The sequence below is a fragment of the Drosophila biarmipes genome, chromosome 2L, assembly GCF_025231255.1.
Source record: "Drosophila biarmipes strain raj3 chromosome 2L, RU_DBia_V1.1, whole genome shotgun sequence".
Lineage (NCBI taxonomy): Eukaryota > Metazoa > Arthropoda > Insecta > Diptera > Drosophilidae > Drosophila > Drosophila biarmipes.
The window spans coordinates 15,996,445-16,012,666 of NC_066612.1; the positions used below are offsets into that span (position 1 = coordinate 15,996,445).

Sequence of the window (16,222 nt, forward strand, 5' to 3'; positions counted from 1 at the left end):
CATTCATTTGAGGGGACACATTCAGGTGGCTTCTGCCCAGCGGCAGGTGGGAGCGTCCCCTGCCCCTCCCCCTGTTTTCCGCCCACCACCCCCTCCTCAGTGCGTTTGTGTGCGCGTGTTTTTGACACTTTAACTGCGCTTCCACTTCGAGCATAACTTGCGTCACGCCTGTTATTGCTGTTGGTGCTGTTGTCGTCGCGACTGCTGGCTCAGTGCGATTGTTGTTGCTGCTGCAGCTTGTTGGCTGTCATTTTGCGTTTATTTCAGCCAGGTTGTAAATGGCAGAACTGTCATTGTTCAGGTAACTGCCACCTGCCTGCCCAACCCCAGACGTCTACCATTTCATCGGGGATTGTATGCATTAATTTTAGAAAAGGCGCTAGGTGAGCAGGGAGTCGCAAGTTGACTCGCCTTAAATGGATGGATAAATGCGATTGTGATGGAATTAAATAGGGATTTGTGTAGCTTCGATGTCCCGGCCATAACACAAAAATCTCTGCCAGCAAACTTAAGTAAACATTCAATTTACTTTACTTTCCATGGGGAAATTTCATCTTGATACTTTTGCTTTAACTATATACTATTCTACTACCCAAATACTCAAAATATTAAAATCCCTTAAGGTACTTACAAAATACTTGTGTTCATCTTCCCAAAGCAAAACATCACATACCTGCAAGAGAAGAAATAAGGTGTTGTGAGTCAAATTTTTAGACGAGCCTGTTTTGTATGCCTGAGCAACAATTTTTCAGTTAACGAACTTAGCATAAGAGCTCATCGCTCTGTCATCCTTTGCAATCAGCCAACTGGATTGGAAATTGCGAGGGAGTCGGGGAGAGCCGGAGGAAAATCGGCTTACGGGAAAGTATGGATGCACGGCTATGGCATTTATTGAGTCGGCTGCTGTTGCAGCTGCATTTCGGACTAAGCCAATAAGCGTTTGAGCAAAGTGAAATAAGAGTAGGGAAAGGCTATTGCCATGTCTTAGCCCTCGCCCTCGACCCTGCCCCTTGTTGCACTCAAATTTACTTGGGTATTTGCCTTGGGCCCACACTTTCCCCGGCTTTTCCCGCCCTCCAGGCTTTTCCCAGCTCCACGGCATCTGTCGTCACGTTTTAGCGCTTTAGTAGCTGCAATTTGTTGAAGCGTGCGGCCGGGCCAAGTGCACACATGCATGTGCAAATAACTTTTTACGGTAATGCAAATGAATGCCAATTTACGAGCCGAGACATTCCCCACATTCAGGCAGCTTCCCCGCCTGCCAATCGCATTTGTCAGGCCAATTTGCAACTGCCGAGGTGACAACTCAATGAATCTCCTCGGATCCCAATAAAAGGGGGAAGTTCCGGGCTGCAAAACTTTCGAGGAGGAGGTTTTAAGCTTATTTAGAGACAAAGGTGTCGAAGTGGAGGTTTCAAAGCAGCCACCAGGAATTCGAAGCTGATTTAATTCCACTGAAATGAGGCGGAAAATCTTAAATAAATATTTTCAATCCTTGGTCATACCATCAACTTCAGATCAAACATTTTTAATTTTGTAAATATGCAACAGCTTCAAGCTGAGAGACTGAGGGGATGTGCTTCTGCTGCCCTAGAAAAAGTAAGGCCAATAACAAATTCCCTTTTCGGCACCCAAATTGTTCGGCAGGTTGTGGAAAAGTTTTCAGCGGAAAGAAACACCAAAATAAAAACAAAAGACGGCCCAACCGGAGCAATCATTTATGCAGCGCTTTGTGGAAGGCATTTCCACGGGATTTTCACAGCGTCAATACAAAAGGGGTGTGCATTTCCCGATGCCTTTGTCGTGACACTTGACTGGCAAATTATTTAAGCTTAGTCAATGTGAACAATAAGCCCGAGCACTTTCCGTTTTGGCCGCCAGAATTCCATTTCCCAAGCGCTGACCACGCCCAAATTGCTGCTGTGCCTGTGTGTGTGTGTCCATTTCCATTTTGGATTTGTCTTTGGGTGTGTGAGTGCGCCTGTGCGTGTGTGTGTCCTTTGTCTGTCCCAAGCATTATAAAACAATTTGTTGTTTTGACACCAACATGCCGAGATAGCCCTTTGCCCTCTGCCCCTTTTTCCCACGTCCTTGCCATTTATTTAACCGCAACTGACCCCACCTGAACCCCTTTGGCCCCTGGCCCCCTCACACACACTCGCACACTCGCCTATTGTTTGCTCATTGGGAGACAGGATTCCGCTTTGCTTCCGTTTTGTTTGCGGCTGCCATTGGTATTTGTTTATTTGTTTGTTTGTGTGCGCCATGTTTGCCTTGGGTTTACTTTTTACGGGAGCTGTCGTGGAGGGGAGTGGAGTGGAGCACTCCGGGGCAGCACTTAAGCCCTGTTTATTTATTGTGCCGACGCACTTTAAAGCGGCTCGAAAGAGGCTCTAACAATCACTAATTGATGGATTAAATATCCTGCGGCAGGAGCTCAATATGTCCTATTTGCCTTTTACAAATATCGAACATTCAATATTTAATTTTCTATCAGCAACCTTGTTTTTGTAAGGTATTTAAATTGCAGTACTATCAGTTTGAATATTTTCTCGAATTAATATTTCAAGTAATATGGAGTGGAAGGCTTGTGAAAAATTCATGCCACAGCCTATGATGGTTACACTTGATTAATACAACTTTTTACTAGTTAAGTGAAGAATTTAAATATAAAAAATTACAATTTTACGGCAGGGTTTAAAGTATGTTTATTAACAAATACCTGACAGGCCAAAGTTTCAGGGTAAATTCATCCGCATTAAAATGCATGTGAAATCCTGCCACACACACACAGGCAAACCCGCGGCGCCTCTCCAAAATATGTGTGGCATACTTTCAGGCATTATTTCACACACACAGGCTCCCGTGGCACACCCACGACGCTTATAAGCGCTTCGGATTACACGCAAATACGATCAACAATTGAAGTTAGCCTAAGCCCACGCAAACCTAAGCTTATTACACGCGGAAAAGCGGGAAAACAAATTTTGTTGATGAACTCAATTAGGTGCGGCGACAACCACCCAAGCCACCCTTTATCAGCCCTTTTTTAATTAATTCAGCAAATTTCTTTTTTCCCTTCCCTGTTTTATTTATTTCAAAATTTACTCGGGCGCCAAACTGCTGTGAACTTAAGTCGTGCGAAATCAAATTATGAAAATGATTCGCCCTTTCCTGCAAACACATTTTCAATTAGTCAAATTGAAAGTTTTTGCCGAAGACAAAAGTTGGGCGAAACTTGAACGCATTTAAGCGAAAATACGGCCGGGACACATTGGACGTGAGGGCAAAGCATTTTATTGCCTTTTCAACTTGCAGGGAAAGGCAGGAAAAGCGTCCAAGAAATTGCAACTAAAACGCAGTCATGCTGCACAGGATAATCCAAAGGATAATCCATGCGGCACAGTAAAGGGAGCCCTGAAAAAATCATACAAAGGGGGTTCAAAACGCACAAAAGCGGGCTTCGCCAATGCGCCGCCCCTTTTTTTTAGCAGTCCACACATGTTCAATTTTATGCTAACAAAGCTTTTTTTATTGAAACTCCCTGCAGAAGGGGCGGGGCCCCCAGTTCGACAGCAATTTCGCGGCCCCACAAAGAGGGCCGGCGAGTCTGTATTTTTTGCAGCAGCATTACAGTCGAAAAATTGAAATGAATTCGCTGCTTGCAGCACGAGTGAATGCATTTTTTAGGCCACGTTTTTTGTTTATTAACTTTTCCTGACCCTTAAATGTAAACATATTGATGATGATGCCGCAAAAGCCGAGGCTTATGTTTGCTTTCGTCAGACGGATCGGGATTGGAAAGCTTAGTTGGAAAAAACTTTTTAAATTAATACCCAGTCAAGCCATATTTTTTAGGCCAGCTTACTTCATTTTCAACGGGGAAAAAGTGGCTTGTTCTTGAAAAAATAAAGCGCATCTGACTTTTAAATTCACCTGCTGAGCCAAATATATACATGTGGGCACATGAAAAAACCACTTTAAGGCATTACCCAACTAGATTATTTAAACAGGTTTAAAATTGTCCAACTTAAAAAATATATTTAACTACTTTTCTGTGTTATACTTTCCCTTAAGCCTGTGCATAACCGATTTGGACATTTTATATAAATTTACTGGAAAATCTTTAAGTAGATAAAGCGTATTTTTAAGTAAGCCCTGCAAATCGTAAACTAGAAATTACCGCCAATAACCCTTCGAACTACCTATGCCAAAGTCGATATGAGGATAAAACTTTGGCTTGAAGGTACCAAACTTGTTTACCTATTTTCCAGGTTAATCTGAGCAGTTGCCCCGCCCACATTTTCCCGACTGAGTGGCACATGATTAGGGCAACTCATATCCGCATAGAAGGTCGCGGGCCAAGTGGAGCGCAATTTGCATATATATCTTTATGAGCGGGGGCCAAAAAGAGTAACCAAAGCGGAAAAATAACAACAGCACTACGCCTGGCCCGCCCGAAAGGGCAAACAAAAATATATAACAACGCGGCTGCTGATGTTTTATTTTTTATGCAAATTTTGTTGCATATGAGAAATTGCCAGAAAATGGGCAAGCTGAACAAAGTGATCATACAGTATGGGAAGAGCGAAATGTGCAAAAACTTTAATAAAATACTGTGTCGAGGGCACCCCACCATAAATTTGCCGAGCAGAGTGCGACGTGCCTCTTCAAACAAAGCAACACTCAACGTCGCTGCTCCTCCAACGAAATAATTTCAGGAGCAGCAATGCAAAAAAACCAGGATAAAATGGCAAGGGTTTTCTGGTTGCTTGCATATTAAAAGTCAAAAGCGTTGAGCTGTTGAAAGGGTTATACTTGGGCAGGGAGTGCCGTTTCCTTCTGCCGTGTTGCATGCGACACGAAAAATTTGCGTCGACAACAATGCGACAGCATGTTGTGGGTGTTCTCCCGGGCAAAAGGTAGCTGCTGCCTTTCAGAGCAGCTTAAATTTGTTAATATTAATAATCTTGCATGTTTGTGGGCGACAGCTTTCTGCATGTGAAATTTATTAGTCCCGAGAAATGGAATGACAAAGGAGGTGATTTTTAATGAATCTCCTGTCAACATGGCATTAATTATTGTGAATATTTAACATTTATTAGCACATTATAAATATTATTTACTATTAAAATAACATTTTTTAAATACTTTTATTCAAAATTACAATTACTTATTGCATTCGTGATTTATTGAACTAGTTTTTCTTTCCTTTTTTAACACATTTTTGTCTGCAACTTCGAGGCGAATAAATCAAAAAGTGCAATAAAATCATTTCCGCTTCGGATTCAAAAGAAGAAGAAAGCCAAGAAAACTTCTAATTGGTATTGCAATCGATACTTTCTGCAACTTTTGTTGTACCTTTCTAGCACTTTTCTTGGTTATGTGACCAATAGTTGTTATTATTTAATATTTAAATAGCGCTCAAAAACTAATTAAAGCAAAATTGTATTCATTATTTCGCTTTAGCCAGTGACTGACACTCAAACCCCTGGGATACCTATGCTGCAATTACAAACCTGTGTGAAAAGTTTTGACGAAAACCACATGCAATGACAGCTGCTGACAAATAAACAAACGGGCAGACAGCAATCAACCAGAATGCTCGCCATATTTTGCAGTCGGCTTTGATTAAATTATATTTGCATCATGGTACGCGGTGGAACAATTAAAATTCATTAGAGTTAATTACAGGCGCAATTAAGAGCACATTTTCATAACTAATTGGGGTAATAAAAAACAAACAACAGCGCTCCAAAAGTACCTTCATAATGTACTTCCACTGGTGTCTTGTTTGTTTCATTTTTTTGATGAACATCAAAAAATTTGCATATAAGACGTACAAGAAGAATATTTGTTTTCCCTGATTCTTGCTCGTTTGGCTTAATATTATGTGAATTGCCAATTCTTGAATTAAAAGGTCTATATTTTTAAAAAGTTATTATTAAAAGGTGAGTGGTTAGCTTCATTTTGTAATCTATATTTATGTATAAATATTCGCCTTTTCATCTAATCTTGCAATTGTCTGAGGTGTTTTGAGTCCGAAGCAGCTTACTCTGCACAAACTGGGGCCAAGAAAAATGCCAACACAGCCGGAAAAAAGTGGAGCAATTATAAGAGTGGCAAACAACTGAGGACAAGAAAAAGAAAAGCGTCTAGCCTTGTTGCGACTTTTGTTTTGCTTCGTTAGCCCCTTTTCCTTGGCGGTTATCCGCGGCGCAAGTTTAAGTGGATTTTCATAATTTACGCGCTCTGAGCTCGGTGAAGAATCATAAATCATTACCCACCGCCGGGAGATGCCAGCCTTTGCTGTAGCAATTGGATTTAATTGTAAGTAAAATATGTGAAAACTTTGTATTGTCTTTTTTCCTGGGCCGTATCGAGTGTTTGGAAACTTTTTCAAGTCTCTAAAGTGGGTGGGCTTAGCCATTCAAAAACCACCCACCCACTTTTCCAGCCCCCCTCGAAAAGTCGGCGACATGTTGTTTTCATGTGATTTCCCACTGTCAACAGCAGCTGCGACTGTGTATGTGTGTCGTCTGGCTTTTTGTTTTGCTTTCACGATGATGATTTTCCAGCTTGTGATTCCTATGTTTGCCTTTCGTCAACGTTTATGACAATATATCAAGGGAAGCTCCGTCTCCATCTCCATTTCCACTCTCATTGCTCCAGAACTTGGTCTACTTTATGCTTTTATTGGTTACATGAAAATATTTTCCACTCCTCCCCATTTTCTTTTTCCCTCGCCTCCCCCCCGGCCACAATTGTCAGCCACAGAAGTTATGAAGTATTTTTCCTTGTTTTTTTTTGTTAGTGCTAGCTGGAGGAGAAGCGAGGAAATCGAGTGACATGTTGCCATAAAGTTTTTAATTAAATTGTTAGATTTTACATTGACACTTTTTTCAGTTGTTGCTGGTGAATGGCAAGCAAATTGGGTTTCTTGTGCCCAAGGAGATACATACATGGCCTAGTCAGGAGCAATATGTGTTCCTTATATTCCTATTGACTGATATGACTGGTAGCGTTTCCTCACATACTCCCTAATAGAGCACTGACATTGGTTTAACTTTAGTGACTCACATTTTCTAGAGAATTTTTTAATACAGCAGGGTGCTTTCTCTTACATATTCTGTATTTTTTCTTATTGCAAGCTCCTAGGCAGCTTGGCTTTGAAATACTCTGTTAGCAAAGGGCCAGGGACTTTTGGTCACTCCTGACCTCAGCCGATAAATGTGTGAAATGTGCACGCTCCGGTAATATTTTCTCCACCCCACATAAGGTGAGCAGAGTGGGCGGGAAAATAGAAAAAAGGGAAATGGAAATGGGAAAAGGGAAACGGGGGAGCAAGTTGGCTGCGGTCTCATGATAAAGTTGACACTTTATGCGTTTTGGCTCAGCGACGACAGCCTCAGGCCAGAAAATGCAAAAAACCATGCAGGAGAGTGCGGGAAAGCTCCCACTCACATGTAAGTTTGGAAAGTTTTTGATTTTGTTCAAAAGTTAAAGCGATTTAAAAGAACTTCAGCCACAACCTGTAAAATATTTAAACTGCCTAAAAATTCAATCTGACCGCATTTTATTAGCATTGAATGTGTTCACTCAACGTTCATCAAATAAATCCGGGTTGTACTTTATCTCTTAACCCATTCAAAACAAGTCCCTGTTCGGCTATCACATTTTTGTGCCTTTTACCTTTGGTTTTTATTTGCTTTTTTGACAAAAAAATCAATTAAACGCTTTTCGGTACAGACGGCGTATACGCAATATTTGTTGCTGACCTGTTTTTTCATGGCTGAACATATACTAGGTGAAGTGCAGTTTTTGTGGCCCAAACCAAACTATGCAACTAAGTTGGGTTATTTAAATAACTAACATGTGTATAGCTAACCGCCCAGTTTCCACTTTTGGATTTTATTTTCCTCTACGATTTTCGCATTTTTGTTGCGGTGCTTGCAGTTCTAATTACCCATATGTGCCGAATAATTCGCATTTGTGTTACAATTTGGGTTTGAGCACTTTGCCAAATTATTTCAGTTTTATTGACGTTTAGTATTTCATTTTGAGAAGCGATAAGGGGGAACATTCAAAACTGAATCTGATTTTAATTGCTGGCAATTTATTCCAAAACTCTTAATAAACAAAGCCAAAAACCGGTTGATGTTATAGAACTCTTAAATAAACTTACAATTCACCCTTTTCCGTTCTCAATGCAAATCGGGATGGGAAACATTTCATTATTATTTTTCCTGCTCTGTGTGCTCTTCAATTTGGTACTGCTCATCAGGCTGTTTCAACAAAAGCCGCTTGCGCAATAATTTCGAGTGCACGCGTGTTCAAATGAATTGAATTGGATAATTGAATGCATGAGTGACTGACTGGTTGATTGACTGGCTGGCTTGATTGAGAGCCGCTATGTGCAGAATGCCACGAACTTTTCCCCACCAATATATGCAGGGGTTTTGCCATTCCTTTTGGGGTTAGGCGTTGCAACGTGGCGGAGCGACTGTCGCAACGCTTTTCAATCAAACGCTGCACACAAATTCCCAAACAAACCGGCATCCAGCCCACATCCGCCGCCCCACGAACTGTCACTGCACGTGACAAATGTCGACAAACGGCCAACGTCATTGGGGCGCCTCCTGTATCGCTTTCGGGCTTTCAATATTGCAGCCGGAAGGGTTAAAAGCCAGCCACCTGAAGTTGCCTGGTCCCGGCTCTGCGACCCACTAATTTGCCAGATATTTCCTTTCATGCATTTGCGTTTGACATTTTTCAGAGCGGGATGCCACCTGCCAAAAGATTATTTTACTCATACTCAACCATAGCTTTTGAATGAGATGCTTTAATATTGCATAAATCTAGAGCACAGATTTGTATAATTTTAGAAGAACTTTCAAGAGCTATTTTCAGTATAACTTTGGTGACACCTTTTTTTATATTTTTATGGCTAAAAACAAGCAAAAGAACTTTTAACACCTTGGCTTTCGGCATGATTTATGCATGCAAAACTTAATCGCAATCATCGTAATCTGGGCAATCATTAATGCCCTGGACTGGGGATATAAATCAGTTGGCCAAGCTTTTCCCTTCGACAAATTTGATTGGCTGAAAAACTGGCGCCAACAAGTAGATTTCCATCAAGAGGAGAGCTGCCCACGACTGGACAGGGGGGGAGGAAAACACTTTCCCCACCCGAATTTCGCCCTGAAATTGATGTCATTAATCATTTGGCTTGGAAAAGGTGCCAAGCTGCTTGGGTGCGACGTTAATCTTCAAAGGAAATATTGGCCAAAACGAGACCGAAACACTCTTTCGGCCACTCTGGCCGTTCTAACCTGATTTTCTGGCACCCACTCAAAGCCGAAAGGTCTTGGACTTTTCGTAGGCAATTAAAGTTGTCCGCGTGGGCGTGGCACATTCTGTAGTACGGTGGCTGCCCCTGACTTTTGACACGTGTCATTTACGTTTGAAAGCGTCGACACAACGACAACAACGACCTCAAAGTGAATGACAAGGCCAGTTAATGGCCATTTGGCCACAAGCAAATACCGAGCATTGTTCCTGGCCAAGATGCCAGTATCGAAATACCTGCATTTTGTGGCATTAAAAAAATGTCCTTACTGGGCGAATGTTAATTAAACGATTGGCCTTTGTTGCGGCAAAACAAGTGCCATGAAGGCAGTGAAGCAGATTAATGTCCGGCCTGCAGTTCGATATAGAAGGCGCTGTTGAACTGTTGGGCAAACAATTTAACCATTCTTTCAAAAAATTGATTGATTTAACAAATGTTTTGTTTGCTTGTTTTTATTGTGCTTTCTGTTTTTAAACTTCCACACAATGCAAAACGACAAGGTTGACTTTAATTCTGTACAGATTTCTCGCCTTAGTGCACAGGTAAGCTGTCTCATCAGAAAACGCTTAGCCAGCCAACTGAATTTCTCCCCTATCCTGTGCCCCTGGCTAGCATCATGCCAAAAGGGCAGTTCTTCCCCCACTGCCGGTAATTTATTTGCACTTTGATAGCAACAAGATGCATGCAGGGGCGGCGGCGAAAAGGGGTGGCGGGTGCCCAGACCGCACTTATAAATCACCGAATGGAGGAGCAGATTCTGCGATGCTTTCGCTGCTGTTGTGGCCTGCGAGTGCGACTAAGCAGTTTATTGAAAAGTGGACCCTAAGTGCGGCACCATAAATATCAAGTCAAGTGGGCGCGAGTACGCCCACAATTGGGGCAGGTCGTTTGTGTCCGTAAACCAGTTTAAAGCTAATACTTTGGGGCTTCTGTCAGGGCTCCTTTCACAGGGAAAAGCATAAAAAGTATGGCTTAAGCCACATATCACAAATCAATTAAAATGTGCCTGAAACTCTTTGTTCATCCACCATGAAACCCTGATACTTGATCAACTTGAACCACCGCCAAAGGGAGCGCCGCTTGATAAGTGTCAAGGTCACGAAGTATTGCATTAAAATTGGTCATCAAACAGCACTCGGGACTCCCATTCAACGGATTCGCATTTTTGATGGCAAGCAAACAGCACCCTTACTCTATATATGAGGTGCATTTCATTGCGTTCGCCTCGATGGCTGCTCAACATGCTCAGAAGCGTCCTCGAAAAACGCCATGAACAGCAGTGGCAGGATGTTAAGAGTCCTTCCCCATTCACACAGACGCAAGCACGCACACAGGGGCAGCCAGGAGCTGGGTGTGTTGAGCAGGTTCAAAGACCTGCCAAAAAGCCGGCACTGTTAAAAGGATTCGAGGACTGCTCACGAAGTGGGTTTAATGGAGTCCACACAGAGGAGAGAGTTTTCGAGAAGAGAGAGAAAAATGGAGAAGGATTCTCTACGAAGCGTTAACAGGACTCGAATTTAAGGCATTTCGAAAGCCTGTTAATGCATCGAATTATTTTAATATGATTGGGGTATTGCAAGTTGTAAATTATGTTGAAAGAAAAGTTGAAGTTAAATCTAATTAAAAGTTTTGGGTAAAATTATTTTCTCTTTTCAAAAATGTAAAATTATATTTCTGTTAATATGGAATTAGTCCATGGGGGAATGTGGATTGTATGCTTTAGTTTTACATTTTTGTATAGACAGGGAATCATGTTAGTTACGTACATACCTTCCACCTCAAGCTCACAATATGTCCCCTAATACGAGTCCACTTGCTTTCGGATATTTTCGAGAACTCTGTTGAGTTTTTCTCCCACATTTTTGGATCCCAACGAGTAACATTTTCCCCAAGTCTGTTAGTTTCCCGAAACTAACATGTTATTTTCACATCTGAGTGTGTGGATTTTAACCTCGTTTTCCGATAGCGAGAGTTCGCAGGATTTAAGTTTTTGCGAAGGTTCGGCAACTTTTCGCTATCTTTTGTTGCTGCTGCTGGTCTCGAGTCGCAAAAGTTGTTGACAGGCATCTCGACGCAGCTCAGCTTGAAATAGTTTGCATGAAATTAAAATAATCTCTAAGATTTATTGCTCTAGAAAGCGCAATTGACTCAAGTCGGCGCAAAATTGCTGCAGTGGGTCTATTTTTGGGCCGTTGTTGGCACGTCTTTAAATATGCTTTCCGGAATTTAAGGCGATTTATGCAAATTAAAGCGAAGTTTGAGTAGTTCCCCTTGTTTATCCGCGGCTAACCAGAAAACGTTGCAAATTGGCCCAAGTGCCGGCAGCTTTGTTTAATGGTCGAAAAGTACATATTTGCGTTTACTTTGGCCCACCCCACCCTCTGCATTTTGTAGCTTCTATCTTATTTTAGCGTCTCGTTTGGGGCATTTCTCAAGACGTTGTCAGCTCTTCAATGGTAAATGCAGCTGCCACTTTGGCCAACATGTTGACTTGTTGCCACTCTGACCGTTCGGAAGGAAAAGCGGAAATGAAGTTGGCAATGCGGAAATGCCATTTTTCATGATTTCTTCGCCACACACACCCTTTCCAGATACATATATTTTTCTTTTCCACTTCATCTCTCTTTTGGTTTGCTTTTGACAAATTGTTTGGCATTGTCGGGCCAATATTAACAGTGCATCTCTATCTAGACTGCATCTGGGTTCCTACATATATAGTACACAAAAATCTGACTATTCTCCTGGCCTTTTAACTAATTGCTGGCAGTCTGTATTTATGGGCTTAGGTCTACTAAAAATGTTAAATGCATGGCTTCCATTTCTTAAATCATTCTCTATAATTTAAGTGTAAACACCCAACCCTTTACATACCACACATCCCATAATATGAGTCTGGTTCACTAACGACTAAACAAAGTTCCTCTTACGTACCTGCAAAGAAAACAAAAAATATGAAGCTCCATTATTAACAAACTGATTCAATTTACAGCAAATATTGATGGTCATCGCAGGCTATTTTTAATGGCTTTAACCGAGGGGTCAATGTCTGGCTGAGGGGACGCAGTTCAAGCATCGATCATAAATGATGGAGTGCGGCAATCAAGATAAATGGTTCCGTCGAGTGCCGAGCCAAGCGCAAAGGAAATTCTCGACTCGGCGACCATTTATTGTTCAACTCTCGATGACATCACTGCGTATGCGCAATGTGCGACAAAAAAAGTTAAAAGTGGCAGGAACAAAAACAAAAATCAAACAAACTATTTACAAATTGTTGGACCCTTCACAGAAAGTCATAAATCGAATGCGTGGCATAAAAGCATTATCGAATATTTAGAGCAAAGTTCAGAACTCCTGCTTTGCTAAAACTGCTCTTCTGGCAAAGGGGCGGCCATGCTCGGTGGGTGTGGGTCGAACATTTTTTACGAGCACTTATTTCCGCCCCAGAAATTAGACAACCGCCTGGGAAGCGTTTATGCCCGAAAGGGTGTTGTTTCTCAATAGGTTGAGACTTCGCTCACTCTCGACCCTTCTTCTATTTTCCTTGAATTTATGATGTGTGTAACAATTGGGCCATCGTTAAGGTCGCCCCGGGCCCTTCACTCGAGTATGTCATGCAAATTCTGCCTACTTTATTTAATGCGATTTTTACGAGAACCGAAGGAGGAAGGGATTAATTCGCCCCTGGCAGTGGCTCAATTTTCGGCCTTCGGATATAAATAATATTTATACATCGGGCTTATTTTCCTGAGTAACTCTTTCATACTGCCCAGTAAGGCTTAAAATTTAACTTTCCGACATTTGTCATGTTTTGTTTGTCTGGTGCTTTGGTTTCCCTGTTGGCGCATTTGTACCCCAGGAAGCCAAAAGGATGTGCTACGTGCAGAGGGGCGGCTGCTAAGCCTAAAAGTATGCATAACTAAAAAGAGCACGTTCCGCAGATAACCAAACAGCAAACGGAAAGGAAAGCAAGAAAAGCAGCCAGGAAAAACAAGACATCGATAACTGGGTACAGGAAAAGAATTAAGTTCAACCTAGCCAACGAAATAGCTTGACCACAGGTTTAAAAAATAAGTTCCTAAAACAAAAAAATTATACTTTTAGGTATTTTATTATTATACATTTATTCTCTCTTAAAGAGATAACCGGTTTTAATATTTTATTTCATGACAATATCTTGTCCATGCCCAACCTAAATTTCTCTCAGTGCCTCTGCATCTGTGTGCGATTCTTGGGTCCGTCCAACTGTGTGCGTGTGGGATAACAGATATGTTTGTTATTTAGGCAAATGATTTTTCGCTTCGGGTCTGTTTGCCAATGGAGCGGAAAATGCAAGCCGAAACGCAGCTGTGGCAAAATGGTTGGCATTTAAATGGGTCACAAGGTCGCAGGGCGAAAAGGAGAATTGCTCAAAGCCAAACAATAACAAAGGCCAAACAGAACGAGTTGCCGGCACTAATGCAAAGCGGAATCCAGGGAAACCGCACAATGGGCGGGAGAAAAACTCCCCGCCATCGAGGAAAGCGAAATTGTCCACAAATGCAGTCAAAGCACCGCCGCAACATCGAGACATAATAAATGCAAGCGGAGAAAACCGAATGAAAATATCAGAAAAGAAAAAGAAAACAAACTAAAAGTGAAGCCAATACAAAGCGCCAGGAGTGACAGACAAATATTGAGGCAAAATTGAACAAAGACCCAGGCCACGCCAAAGAAAAATCCTGGTAGAAAATAGTTAAATCAAATTGCACAAACGCAGCACAAGGTTGGCTGTAGTCTGGAGCAGTCAACATTGTCAAAGAAAACCTTTTCAATTTGTTATCCTGACGGTCGGAGAATGTCATGATGGGCTCAAACAAATTATAGCTCAAAGTAAGTGGTTCAACAAAAATGTTTAATTTTTCAAGTTGGTTTTGATGAAAATGAAGAAAAAGTATGCCACTTTTTCCTTTGACCACTTTATTATTTTGGGATTTACACATTTCTAAGAAGATTAGAAAAAACGTACTTTTTGATAAATATTTTGGAGACCAACATTGACTTTTCTGGGTCAAATCAGAGCCATGAATGCAGCACAACTATTGATGCCTGAAATTCACTCAATTTCATATGTAAATACCTGCAAAGAGCCTCGGCTTTTTCATTCAGTCAAAACAATTGGGTATCCACCCGCAAAAAGGAAATGCATAAATATTTGTTGCTGCGGCCGTGTAAGAACAAATAAGCCAACATCAATTAAAAACAATAAATAAAAGCCGGAAAACTTTTGCATTGCATCAGCAGAAAATGAAACGAAACCGATGGCACAAAAAAATAACAGCGGAAAACAAATCATCGCAGGGTACAGGCCTTTAACAATAGTTTATTGCCTTTTGCTAAACAAGATCCCAACTCGGGCAGGCCTGTTGGTTTTGGCCGGGGAAATTGCCAAACCACAAGCTGTTGCCAGAACCTGGCCTTAAAAATGAGCCACCGGAAAGCGCCCAGCCCCCTGGAAAAACCAAAAACCTTGCCGCAGCTTTTCGCTCAACATGAATATCAATATTTGTAAGCAACTGTTGTAATTTACATATATATGTATCCCCGCCTCGCTTTCCTTTTCCAAACATGGAAACTTTTTAATTTTCGTTTTCATGGCCAAAAGCCCCGCTCATGTTGATTGCACATCATTTTCAATGTGGCCCGCTAGCGAGTCTATTTTCTCGCTGTTTCCATTTGCCACGAGCTTATGTACGGCTTAGTGACGTATTAAACAATTGAAAAGCATTTTCACAGACTGCCGCAGCACAACAAAAACCAGAAAATACAAAAATCCACAGTGTGGAAAGCGGAGGAGCGGAGAAAATTGATTGCCATTTCAGGGGCAATTTTTAATGAACAGCAAATAACAATGGCGCCAAGGCTTACCCACGGAAATGTGTAACAAATGAAAGGAGAAGCAACATGCTAACTGCCAAAAGTTACAGATGAAATTTGGAAAATGACACTTCAGACATTTAGACTCGGAAAAAAATAAATTTATGAACTAGAAGTTTGCAGAAAAGGAGAAGCAAGTTTATTTATTTTGAATTATATTTGTTGAATTATTTAAATCAATTTTAGAACTACTAAAAACATTAATTAATTTCAAGTTGAACCCTGTATTAGGTTGTTTTGTTTTTAAAAGGGGCCCACAAATCACGCAATTTATCCCTTTGCCACGCACTTTTATTTATTCGCTTAAGTAATTCTTTTAAACCGCTTCCAGTTTAAATGCTTTTAGTTTCGCGACTCCCTTGGCATCCCGGCAATCTGTTCTAACCCCGTCAACAATCCGCACCTATGTCAAATATTTTGCCAACCAGCCTAACCATTCAAACTCAGGAGGCCAGGCGGCGTAAAATGTTTTTGATGTCCGCCGCGCCAAATGTGGCAAATGCCTGGCCAACATGCCGCATAAATAAAATGCCCCAAATGCACTCGACTAAACACACTCGGCCCCCGCTCACACACAGATACGCCCACCCACACAGCTACATTTACACACTCACACAGACGGGCTAGTCAATATTTGGAGAGCGAATTCGCTCTGGTTTTCGGGGAATTTCTAGTTAAATTTATTTGCTGCCATTTGTAGCGAATTTCGGTGGCACTCAAGAACCCGGCAATTCGCCTCTGAACTACATTATGCATTTTGCAATCTTGGACCGATAAAAGTTTGCCACTTTGCATAAATATAAAGTTTAAAAAACAGACATGATTGCATTTCATTTCAAGTTGCTTGTGCTTCTTTCTGTGCAAATAACACGGCTGTTAAGTGCTATAAATATAAGGCTATAAATTCAGAGTAATATTTTGATTTAATGAATTATATTATTCTTATGAGAAGAAATG

General features: G+C 41.4%; 2 protein-coding genes across 11 annotated transcripts in view; one reads left to right on the top strand and one right to left on the bottom strand.

Moving 5' to 3' along the window:
- The window catches only part of LOC108033637 (neural-cadherin), a 124,858-nt gene that overhangs the window by 39,093 nt on the left and 69,543 nt on the right, over positions 1–16,222 (bottom strand). The gene's annotated exons all lie outside the window — the stretch shown is intronic.
- LOC108033237 (uncharacterized) lies at positions 13,156–13,404 on the top strand. The gene is made up of 2 exons (XM_017107501.1): positions 13,156–13,224; positions 13,291–13,404. Exons 1-2 carry the CDS (start codon positions 13,156–13,158, stop codon positions 13,402–13,404), a joined length of 183 nt encoding a protein of 60 aa, XP_016962990.1.